Source organism: Gobius niger, assembly GCF_951799975.1.
Source record: "Gobius niger genome assembly, chromosome: 5".
Lineage (NCBI taxonomy): Eukaryota > Metazoa > Chordata > Actinopteri > Gobiiformes > Gobiidae > Gobius > Gobius niger.
Window position 1 is genome coordinate 28,248,248 of NC_136856.1, and position 13,167 is coordinate 28,261,414.

A 13,167-nucleotide genomic window follows, 5' to 3' on the forward strand; every position below is an offset into this window, starting at 1 on the left:
TTTGGAATCACGTCGCTCTCTCTCCAGGGAACTATTTTTTGGAACTACACAACTTGCAACTGCACCAAAACTCACGTGCATTTAGGCTTCAGATGACTTCTTGCCGCAAGGACGCGTTTTTGGGGCAACATTGGGCAACTTTTATTCAACAGGTGCGCGCAGGCTTTACGCACGACAGCTCTTGAGTAGGATTCAACACGTCCAGAAACTTCAACCATTTGGATACGCGCTGATGAAAAGGGATTATGTGGATTCTACTCTGGCGCTGTCCTCTCCAAATGTGCCCAATTACGCACAGGGGTCCGCGCGTCTGCTGATATAGGCTATACAACTTTTTTTTTTTTTTTTTTTTTTTTAACTTTGTTTTCCCCCAAAACGACCACCGCACTCCACTCCATCCAAATGATCCTTCCATCGGCTCTCCTCCTCACATCGCTTCTTCTCCAACACTGTGGATCCAGGGCGGAGTCGAGTCATGTCAGCAAGTTTCAGCTCACGGCGATAAAGGAGCAGAACGGTAAGTGGCACTGTTTGCGCGCTTTGTGGAGAGAAAAAAAAACAAAAAAAACATGCATGGGATAAAGTTGTGTTGGGATTGCTGTGAATGAGGCCGTTTCATTCACAGCATTATCCGAACGTTTGCAGGATTGTACGCTGACTTTGGGTTTTGGTCCTACCTATTTGAAGTTAAGCACAAGTTTAGTGCTAGTCCTAATTCATCTCAATTTAGACCTGCATTGCAAAAAGTCTAAATCTTACAAATTACTGAAATGAAAAATATCCCGCCTTAATTTAAGTTATTCAGGACCTTTCAGACAGGATTTGTCATATGCACATTCACTTTAGTGATATACAACTCATTCAAGTTTGTGGTTTTGACCAAGTGTTTCGTTCTTGATCAAATCTGGTTTAGTCAAAGTTCAGACCGACTTCAGACGTGATTTAGTCTTGGTTTATAGCTGGTCTAGTCCTTGTTTTTTCCAACCCAATCCTGATCTATAGACAGTAATAAGGACCAAGCCATGGGCCACTGAGACCTCTATGGTGTGCATAGGAAGTCCGACATTACCTTGCAGCTTTAAAGCGTAGCCGCTTGTTTGGAAAAGGGGGGAAAACCCTCTGAAATTCCATGTCCCCGGGGAAAGGTTCAGCCTGTGATCGCAAAAAAAGGGGTCCATTCATTCTGTGCGAGTGGCTCCGGGCGATGTCATTTTCCCCCGGCCGATGTAGTGCACGATCAAGTTCAGTGCTTCTGTTTGCTCAATGCTGGCTGCGCCGGAGCCTATGGGATATACAGAGCCTACAAAGGTGCTTATAGGGTTCAGTGCATAAACAAATAAGTGTGACTTAAGAACAGGGTTAGTGTGGAAGTGGGGTGTTGTGTATCGGGACAGAGACATTGGGATTGAATGGGGATAGTAATGTGTCCAAATGCTTTTGTATGAATGATTATTCAACACATTTTTAAATCTCTTTGCGTGTGTGTGTCCGAATGTCCACACTATACCCTATACACTATCCTATATACAGTGCACTATAGAGGTCAGGCCATTTTGTGTCCAAATGGCCAGAGAGAACACAGTTATGCACTCAAAATTCCCCACAATGCAAGGAGAGAGCAGCAATGGTCACTAGACGGGTCTATTGCAAGATTGATCGGAGAACAGTGGACAGCGACATGTTCATGAACTATTTAGATAACTCATTACCAGTGTTGGGAAAGTTGCCGAAAAAAAGTAATAGTAATAGTCATCTATTACTTCTCCACAAAAGTAACTGCGTTGGTAACTGAGTAACAGTATGATAAAAGTAACTCGTTGCTGGACAAAGTAATTACTAAGGTACGAAAAATACTGCCAGAAAAAGTGCTCATTTGGCACATTGGTGTAAACATAAGCCTGTTTTAGCCACATAAGTCACTACAGCTTCAGAACCAGCACTTACCTTCAGTCTATGACCCAGAGCTGACACAACAGCAAACTCAGAAGGCAACCGCTACAAGAAAGCACTGCAGTAAAACAACCGATATGACTACTTTAAGCAGACGATGGGCAAACACATTAACTAAATGCACGATGATGCCAGGCTATATCCAGGTTAATGTCGCTGTGTGTAAACTACAACAGATGAAGCGCAAAGAAAATAAACATCCCTGCTCTCAGTGTGCTGACTTACCCCCATCGCTGTAGACTTCTAGGAACTCCACAAACACCCAGCAGCTCCTCAACTTCCCTTCTGTGGTCATCAGCTTTAAATTCCATCCAAACTTGTCATCAAATAATGAAATATATCTGTAAAATCAGCTCGCATTTCAGGATGAGACTACCAGTTTTAGGAAAGACAACACCAACAACAACTGATAAATGTTTATCCATAAATATGAAACTGGATTTGGCCGGTGTTTATTGCAGTTCACTTTAGAATTGATTAAGCGCACTCTTTCTGTTGGTGATTGGAGCACGTTGCCCACTACACTGGAGGGTGGACATTTGGACACGGCATATTAAGTTTATTGTCATGGAATGTATCGCATATCCCAGAATACTTAGCGGTCTTGGCGAAACACTCTCAAGCTCTATAAAGAAATAAGCGCTAGCAGTAAGTGAGGACATTTTAAACATACCTACGAGTTTCTTCTTCCACGCTTCTTTAATCAACTATGATGAGTTAGTCATGTTTTTTGCAACAAACGCACAAAACGCATGTAGATAGGTCCTCATTGAAATCGAAAGATTACGCAATAACACTTTATAATAACTACACCTTATTTAGTCTTAACTAACCCTTAATAACTTCTTAACAACTACAGTCAATGCCAAACTCATAATGAATAGTTCTTCACACACTTGACTTGTTCATTGTTAAGCAGTCATTAAGTGTTAGTCACACTAATAAGGTGTAGTTATTCTTAAAGTGCTACCAAATACATCTCCACAAAGAGTAGTCCAATTTATTGATCTATTTATTGATTTGCTTTGTATTGGACAAAATGATCACTGATGAAATTTAGTCTATTTTTTTTTCATTGAGTGCTAAGGATAATTGTCCTGATTTAGTAGAAATAACTGCTGGTTGCTAGTTCCTGTAGTACAGTTGCTGTAGAAGGTCCCGGGTTCGAATGTTGGGCCAATTTCCCAAATGCGGAGGACATGACGCTCCTGTTTACAGTTTTCAATCACCCAAACGTTGATCTTGATCTCGTTTATTCTAAACCTACAGGTCTAGAAAAGTCTTTGAAGCCTCTGTCACATTTCATCTGCCTTTGTAGCCTTGATCAGTGAGAAAGATATTGATCAGCCCAGCACCGGGGCTGTCGGCGTGTTTAGCGGTAGAGGGGAAAGCTACGTCCGATCAGATTAACGCTGACCGCTCCTGCTGATTACTCCGTGTGAAGTAAAATAAGAAACATGCTTCTTAAATGAGTTCTTTGACTTGGACACTGACTTAGTGTTCGGTGGATTCTGACTTGCCCATCGAAGGTTTGCACTTGCAATGCGAAATCTCGAACAATGACTTTTCATATTTTTCCTTTTTGTACTGTATTTCGGTCATTGGAAACACCTGAATTTACACTTTATTCTATGTTTGATCTGGTTTGTCGTTACATCGACTGCAAAATTTACGGTACATCAGTCTTTGTGCTGAAACTGCAACTCATTGTGTCGGGGATTCGGACAAGCTGCTCACTAGTTTTTCCTCGACGCAGGATGAGTGCACTACATCGACTGTAAGTTCGCTTAACTTTGATAATAATGGATTTCTGCGATAAACACCAACCAAATTCAAGAGACTTTTTCAGATTTATGTGTTAATATGATTGCATTTTGCCCGAGAGAGGAAGCTATTGATCATTTAAAGCAGTAAGTAACTTGTTTACCTTAATAAATCCTTTTCGTATTCTCTCTTGGAGTAATACACGTGTTGATGGAATGATTGGGGGGTCTTTCATCTCCCCCTGGTGTCTCTAGTCAGAAAACCACAATTGCAACTTTTCCTGTCTACGGGTCGGAGTCACCAATGCACACTAATGGAATCACGAAGAAGAAGCTGACAGGCTAACGGGCAAGGCTAACTGCAGGCCAGCGCCACTTAAACAGTATTGCCAAGTTTGAATGAAAAAATGTATCTCCATTGTGTAATTGGATGTACAATATCCCTCTCTCCCTTTGTCTTTTCTGTCAGTGTAGTATTTACTCTCACGGACAATTAATGAGTAAAAAACCGCAACATGCTACGACACCTGCAGTGGCGCTTATGGCCTCTAGGGGCATGAGTTACTTAGTTCTGCTTTAACAGCTCAAGCTAAAGGTTAGCAGCTAGCGTTAACGACTTCTCATCGTAACAACTTCTATGTAGATTCATAAAAAATACACAGCAGTGATTCCGACGACTCTCCCAATGCATTGTGGTCTATTTTGACTCATCCAATGACCATCTGCTTTTCAAAATGCTTCGTGGCGAATGTTCTTGTGGTTGGATCGCGGGCCGGTGTATGTGTGCATGGAGTTGCCAGTTTCTTCTGGCTGCTCTGGTTTCCCCCCACCACTAAAACATGCACAATAGGGTCCCCTCTGGTGCCAGGACTCCCTTGAAATTGACATTCAGAGGGCTCTGGCTAAATCAAGGTCAAATAATTGTTTCCACTTACACTGTTGCTTGCGTTGTTGGCTGTATGTGGTCAGGCTTGAGGAAGTTGGAGGATGAAGTCGTCGTAGTCGTAACTGTACTAGTTGTAGAGCTATAGTAGTCGTAACTGTTGTAGTACTTCTTGTTCTTTGTCCGCCCGGGTCACAGCCAATGGCTTCTCCATGGCGCAGAAACACGGACCGCAGATGTAAACACCGTCGCTGAAGTCATGTTTTATTCAGTCCCCGATATCCCATTGCGGCGAGTTGTGCACAGGCGTAGAGCAGGTTGCCAGATTGTGAATGACATTTGCAGATGCGGTGTGCGTGCGGTGGGGAAACTTAACCCGGGGCCGGAGCGTTTGCCCAGTAGCGGCTCACGGAGATGGAAGATGACAGCGATGGTCTGTCTGCTGCTTCGACGGCTAATTGGCTCATCGCCGCACTCCAGACACAGCCATCTCAAGAATGTAAAGCCGCTTTAGCGCCCCAGTTTGATCCGAAAACACGAGTACTTCGAAAGGTTTGTTGTCGGTAATGGGAAAAGAGTTGTCTCCAAAGTTTTATGACAAAGGGCCAAGATTATGTTTTCGTTTGTACTGATGATTTTTCAGTAAGACATTTGAATTTGGGAGTATTTTAGCTTCATTCTGAAAACAGTTTAGTTGAACATGACTCAAGGGGTGCATGAGGCAAGAGAGGTTGGGAACCACTGCTCTATGGACTTGTTTTAGAATAATTTATAGGTGAAAATAATCTGTACAAATTCTGATGTTTCCCTGTTCCTCATTTTTGAGAACATGCTACGTAAAGCTTTGCAATGTTGTACTGTCTGTCTCCCAGAAAGGAAATGGCTACATTTGGATTACAGAGTGATCGGTTGTGTGACACGTGGCCTAATACAGAAAGTTGACCGGTAGTGTAACGAAGTGGCTTCTTCTCTTTAACATTTCTTCTGTGTGCTGTTCCTCAGCCCGTTAACACGAAAACATGCATTATGTAGATGAACCTGACAAACATATGGGGAATCGTCATATCTGCACACTCAGCTCTGTCACTGTCAGCGCTTTTCTGTTGACAGCGCTTTTCAATGGGCCCCGCCTCTGCACCTATGCCCCCAGAGAGATGCCTGCTCCATGCTAATCTATGGCATTAATGCATTTAAAGCATTAATGTGATCATTATTATGCTTTGTGCTGCAAGACAGGCATATTCTCTGCAATAGGCTTAAAAAAAATGTGTGTTGGGGTGCCCAACGTACAGCATGAAGCCCAACTTTTTTATTATGTGACCATTGCTGTGCATAGTACCTTTAATGGATAACAGCTCCATGGTTTACATTAGCCTTTCACCTGTGATTTGCTGGCAATGCAGTTGTACAACACCTTCTACAGGCTCTACTCCCTGTTTTCAAATCTCTCTGGTCATCTACGTTAACCTCACCCTATATCTACGAGACCAGTCGTCTTCTTTCCCCTAAAAGGCAATGTGTCCAGCCCCGCCAGACTGCCCGTGCGGGCCGCGTATTAGCAAACATCGCTCAGATGTTTGCAGCGGTAATCCCATAAAGCGGCGGTCTGTTGCCCCCAAACAGCGCGTGTGCCAACAAGGTGAAGGTATGCAACATGCCGAGCGGCCAGTGATCACAGGCCAGGCTGCTGCAGATTAAGATGAGCAGATTAAGACAGGCTGAGGTGAGCAGGGTCAGAGAGGAAGTCTGCCATGGCCAAACCTGCTGTCTTTTCACAAAAAAACATTTAAAATAGAGTTGGAGTAATAATGATGATAATGATAAGAGGAAGACTGAACAGAAATGGGAAAAGACTCCAAAAAGGTCAATCAAGGCAACATTCTGAGAAAATCCAGATGGATAAAGAGTTTAGACATTTGCACCCTTCATACACAATCATTAGAATTAAGGAACCTCACGTGCGAATCTGCCATGTCAGTAATTTGGAAGGTAAAACGTCCTCCCAATTTGACCTAGGGGTAATTCGGCAAACGCCGAGGTCCCAGGTGATTCTAGTCCCGTGTGAAAGTGTTTAACCAGCGTAATAATGTATACATGGCAGTGTGTAAACAGGCTGCGGCTTCTCGCTCTCTTGACAAGGTGACGTTTCTACCGTTATCTGTGAATTGCATTTGCAGTTTTCGTGATCCACATTGTTTTTCAAGATGTTTTTGTACGTCTTTGCCATGTTTTTGTGGAGTTCAGCGGATTTTTTTTTACTGCCGAAGCTCTTTGCTAGCAATGAACAGAGGATGTGTTTTTACAGTAAACACACGCAGTTACAAGGCCATCGGGAAGCTGAACTCCCTGCCCTCCCTCCCACCCTTCTTCCCCCTCCCCCGCTCCACAATCAAGGATGAGAGAAATATAATTTCAAATCATTCAAGTGGTTTGACAAATGGAAAATGTTGAATCTTGAATGAGGGCAACATCGATTTAAAATGTCTTTTTACCAACATTTAAACTATAGTAATAACATCATGCTATCAAAGCTTTACTCCAACCAAAATGTATGTTTTTCCATCCATTTAAAAAGAGTAGATAAACACAGTACAAATACACAGTTGCATAGTTTGGATGAATGGATTAAAGAAGAAAATAATCTGCTGTTTTATGGTCTGAGCAAAATCCCACAGACCTAACGCCGATGTCGTTCATTGGAGCCTTTCTCTCGCTAAAGCAAAGCTCAATAAACACAAACCTGAGAGTTAGCGCTCGCATCACGAATGAATAAAAGGCTTGTCGTCATCATTCAGTGTTCATTATCTCTCAGTCATTTCCAGAAAAAAGTCTGTGCGAATAGAGCATAAGTTTGGAAAATGAGGAGGGCAAGAACATCATTTTCCAAAGTATCAAGCTCCTCCCCCTCCCCCTCCCCCTCCTGATTGGACCTGACAGGCTGGTTCATAGAAAAAGCTTGTCTCATTGGTCAATGTGGGAGGACACTATACTCCGATTAGTTGCTGAGATCCGGTACTTACTTCACATCAATGTGCAAGACCAGGTTGTCCAGGATAACATTTACGATCACTTAAAATAAAAACTTCAGCCTTGAAAGATTGCCCAGAAAAAGACAAATCTTCTCACTTTAATGTTTTTTGAGCGCAGGAGAATCAGGATGTTAAACTCGATGTTCAATAACAATATCAAATCACAGCGCCCTCTAGTGTGGCTATAAAAAGCAAAGTGACAGCCAACCTTGGATGCCCCCCATCTGTGGCGCGCTGCAGGAACTATCTCTAAGTCAGACGAGAGACGGAAACAGGTTTGGAGCCATAACATATCTTTAGACCATAGCCAACTGCAGCAACATTTATAAAGTCATCATTTTTATGTCCTATAACGAGCCGTTTACTTATCGGCAATAAAAATCTACTATGAACTCTAATAACGTTCAAAGTCTACGCAAGTCATATTTTATTGTAGGCGACCGCGGCTGCCAAAACCTCTTCAAAAGTTCCGCCATTGAAAGCTTGGACTACTATGAAATAATATAAAGTCATGCGTGACCACTACATAAATCTATATATTCCTTTACAATACGGCTTCCCCCCGACATCTGCTGCGGGATTATATTTATTTTTCTGCCAAATGGAGTAATGGCTTCCGTGCAATGTCAGTCAAGAATCTGGGCTTTTTTTTTTTTTTTTTTTTTTTTTACAACACAACCAGTTTGGACGCTAGAACAAACATTGCGGTTTTCTGTAGGTGAAAGTGTACTCCAAATGTATGCAGCAGGAGTCCAACTTTCTCTGAATGTTATTGTAAGCGGTTTCGAACCCTTTTAACTCTGTTTTTAATCTGGAAGTGCGATAGGAGCCTGGTACAATCCTCTGACAGTACAAGTAAGTAAGAGAGTAAGTAAGTAAGTGGTTTATTTGTCATTGTACAACTGTATAATGAAATAGTGTTCAGATACTAGTCCTGAGCCGCACCGCCACTGTGGGTCAGCTCCTCCTCCTTCTCCTTCATCCTCCTCCTGCTCAGCTCCCTCCGCTCCACAACAGTCTTTCACCGTCTTCTCCTCGTTTGTCCCTTCCCTGTTTCCTGTAGCTCCTCTGGTGATGCCTCCTCTCTGCTGCAGGTGTGGGGGCTCTTGGTGCCTCTTCAGTGTTTCACAAGAAGTGTGTCTCAAATGTCTTTAGCTAGTAAGCTAGCTGTTTGTTTACTTTCAAAAAACTGCTTTTTTCAGGACCACCATGGAAATCCGCTGAACCTCACAAAACACGGCAAAGACATACAAAAGCATCCAGCAAAACAGTAAAAGGCAAAAGATGCTGCTGTGCCTATTTATGTGTCACCATGACGAAAAAAAAAAGTATCTTAATATAGTTCCTATGGTTTCGACATAATTACTTACTTTTTAATTATTTTTTTAAGTGTATGTGTCTTTTACTCTGGGGAGGACATAGTTAATTATTGTATATCTTCAGAATTTTGTTTTTCCTCATTTGATATTTTTCTTTGTCACTACTCCCCCATAACGTCACGTGACTTCCGAGTGGATCCTCGGGGGGGCGCTGCTCTTCCTGTCCTGTTATTTACCTATGAGCTAGTAGCGGTGTCTTTAAAAATAAAATAATAAATTACTTAAGATTAAGCTGGCTGACGGAAAGTCACTAGCATTAGGTCTGGAGCAAAGAATTCATTGGAGCCAAACAGAAGTGAATGCTCAACTAAACCGGATAAACAAATACTGTATTCCTCTTTTGAAATGTTATGTGAGCAATAACTACAGTATCCTGAGCCAGATTAATTTTTGGATATGTATATTTTTGGTTTGGGTTTGGCTTAGTTCTGGTGTGGCCTGAGAATAGACTTCACCTGCCAGTGTAGCTGTTTTCATTTGGCTCTTCAAATGGTGAAATAAAGTGGGGCAGATGTTGGATCTGAGTTCATTGAGTAATTCAGGTCAGATGGTGGAGAGGCAGATCATGGGAAAGCTGCCGCGGCTGCTGCGTTGGAGGTGGTTCTCGCTCGATGGATACGCTCGGGTGAATGAAGGCAGCGCTGGGCAGTTAATCATAGCGCGGGGCAGCTCGGAGGTAGACGCCATGCTTGGGTGAATTAAAACCATCAAAGAAACTACACAGGTCAAAAAGGGAACTAGAGGAGGACACGTATCACATATCATACATATCACCTCAGTCTGGGAAGAAGAGGTCAACATTTACACAGAAATGTTGGCAGATCATTGTAGAGTGACGTCTGGACCGGCTCTACGCTAAACAGGGATGGAATGGCCAATGGGGGCAACAGAGTGTAGTTCTGATGATATAAGCAAAATAACAGCTTTCTTTTTGAATGAAATATGAATTGTATTTAGGTGACTTCTTGAATGGGTGAAAATGAAGGTGACTCCGAGACGTTCCTTGGAGATGGTTAGAGGTGTGAGAACAGGTTTATTTTCAGCTGAGACTTTCTCAAGTCTCCGTGAGGTCTCTGAAAGGTCTCTGCGTGGTCTCAAGCAGTTGTGGCAACATTGCTAACAATATTTGTTAACCTGTGACGTTTCTGTAATGTCCCTGCAATGCCTCAGAGACTTCAAAAACTCTCTGTGCCTCCGCTGAAATGAAACCTGCTCGTTTTCAATGAGACTTCGCCTTGTCTTCAGGAAACATTTTGGACATTTTTCCGTGACCAGTGGGCAACTCGAGCCTCCAAATGTTCTCCAACTAGTCTCCAGGCCACAGAGATAGGCCCTTAATCGAGCACCCCTCACTGGACCACATCAGAATGTCAGAAAGTCCACATCCCTTCACCAGACTTGAAGCATTTCAGAACTCACACTATTCCTCCACTTCCTCTTTCCTCTTCCCCCTGTGCAGCTCCCTCCGCTCCACAACAGTCTTTCACCTTCTCCATCATCAGAGTTTGCAGTTTATCTGTTTTGCTCTCCAGTGAGGTCCATTAGCCAGAACAATAGAAGGCATGTGTGGCTTAGCTGTGAGTCTCGCCCGGATACCCCCTTGTTTGTCTATGTTTTGTTTCCTGTAGCTCCTCTTGTGACGCCTCCACTGTGCTGTGGGGGTTGGTCTTGGGTCTTGGAGCCTCTTCAGTGTCTCAGAAGAAGAAATGTGTACATCTCGAATGGGTTTAGCTGATAAGCTATAGTTGTTTGTTTGCTTCTAAAAAGCTACTTTCTTCAGGACCATTATGGACTCTTTGCAGCAAAAAAAAAAAACACGGCAAAGACATACAAAAGCATCTACTAAAACAATGTGGAAGACAGAAACCACAAATACAGCTTGTAGAAAAAGGCAAAAAATGCAGCTGTAGCAAGCAAGAGGGAGGTTGCTGCCTGTTTACACGTTGTCATGACTATCTGTTATATATGTGCGTTTTTTTTTTGTGCGGCTTATATTCAGGTGCGCTCAATACAGTGGAATTCATGGTATTTTCCTGTATTATGCCATAAACAATTTGTCAATTTAGTGTTTCAGTGTGAAATTTATTAGCAATATTAAGTGTAAGTGTCCTTCAGACTATTGTTCAAGGGGCTAGATGCAAGTTAGCCATTTTATACTCACTACTGCCACCTCAGGTCATGCATGTAACTGCAGCTTCTATATTAAGCTCATGCATGACGGCACTTCTTACCCGAATAAACACCTTTTTGAGTGCACAGTATTATTCTACACACTGTCATATAATTATAAAGCATTTGGATGAATTTAATGATGTTGCAGGCTAGTTTGTTAGCATTTCTGTGACAGTGACCGTAAAAAATGACCCAGCAAGTTGTGATAATAAGCTCATCCCTGCAGAATTTGGAAGTTAGGAATGAGTTTGGACACAAGCAATTTAATTTAGTTGCTTCCTCAACACGTACAGGGCCTATAATCCACTTACCAGAGTGGGAGAGATGTTCACCAACTTAAGCACTTTTAATATTGAGTGAAATAAGTAAATTGCTTAGACAAAAGAGACCTTAGACCTCTATGTCTCTATTTTATCCCACAGTTCCTTGTGCTTTATCTTCTCCAAATGTCTAAATACTGGCTGGTTCATGTATTTGGATTGGGGGATTTCCCCTCCTGATGAAATTATGTTCTGTGGACACCTTCTTTAAACAGTCCAACCTCTCTGTAAACTTCCTTGCGATGAAATATTTGTATTTTTAAATGTCAAATCCACAAATAGCCTGTTCAAAGGTTAAGAAAAGTGTGTCCTGCAGTGCACCATTAGGAGGATTTTCCACAGGAGCACGTAGCCTGCATAGACACCTCTTGTGTCCTGTCAAGGGGAGGTTCCCTCCGGCGTTCAACCTGGAGAGGGGAGTCCTGGGATGTGAATATGAAATCCTGAGAACCAACAAGACGACCGATTTGCAGTTGGATGGCTCCTGGATTAGTTTTGTTTTGGCTGCTGTAGATTTTTCTGTCGTCTTATGAATAAGGCCTTCAGATTTTGTAGAGCTGTGCATTCAATAAAACTCTAGATAGGACGTGGTCATAGTAATACGTTGGAACAAATGGCAATTCTGGCGCCCATCTTGTGACTGATCTAACCCAGTGCTATGTAATCAAATGGGAAATACCACTTATTTCCTTGTTTTTGATCGTTTTTTTTTGTTCTTTCACGACTCTTTGATTATTGCGTCTAACCTTATGTTTTTTGCAAATGCTATTTCAGTTTTCTAGGATGCATAGACTGAAGCTACATTTATTCATGGATTTCCTCTACCAAACCCTTCAAATCATTCACTTCCATTTATATCAAATATGACATTTGTTTCCAACTTTAAAACTGTTTTTCTGTACATTTAACAAGACATGAACAATATTTGTTCAACATGGGACAGTGATACAATTAATGCTAACCACACACCCTGGGAATGAATGGAGAAAACATTGCTAATACGGCTAAACAACACGACTCAAAAACGAGACATTCCAGAGAAATTACCTGATCCCGACTGAGATACGAGACTTAGAAGTAATAAACCAATCACAAACAATGAGTGTGTCTCACCTTCTGCCGTTGTATCAATGAAAATGTTGCTCCTGGTTTTGCATTGATTGCTATAGGCCCTGTAGCAACCCTCACCGGCCAGTCACAAGATGGCCGCCACGTTTGCCACGTCAAGGTGGACTTTCTTTTTTTGTTTAAAGTGATACATATTGCCCAAACTCATGGATTCACACACACTGCACAATGGCCACTCCCTTGTTTCTGTCCAACATTGACACACTGCCCCCGGCTGGCGAGAGTCATTACTGTGCCTTCAGTCACTACAGTTGACCTGACAGCTCTCACTTTCACCCAGACTCAAAGACTGATTCAGGTAGCAGTGGACCAAGTGGACCAAGCCCCAGTAAACAAACTTATATTGAACCTTCTGTGGTGCGTTCGACCTCGCCTGTCAGCACGTTTCCTTCGGGGGCTGCCGTAATTTGGCCCACTGAGCGAGCCGCCGTGTGCCTGCTGTTGTCATGTTCCCCACCTCGGCGAGTGAGCGAGGACGTTTGTAAGCCATCTGAGTCAAAGGCTTAAGCCAAATCCTCTGTGAAGACGCAAGTTTGTTTTGGA

At 42.6% G+C, this 13,167-nt stretch overlaps 1 protein-coding gene across 1 annotated transcript in view; it reads left to right on the forward strand.

Annotated features, from left to right (window-relative positions):
- Nucleotides 1-402: 402 nt before the first annotated feature.
- The window catches only part of pdgfc (platelet derived growth factor c), a gene marked incomplete at its 5' end in the record, with an annotated part of 111,238 nt that continues 98,473 nt past the window's right edge, over nucleotides 403-13,167 (forward strand). The window contains one exon of the mRNA XM_079557302.1: nucleotides 403-517. Within this exon, the coding sequence (XP_079413428.1) occupies nucleotides 403-517 (115 nt within the window). The remainder of the gene's footprint in view (nucleotides 518-13,167) is intronic.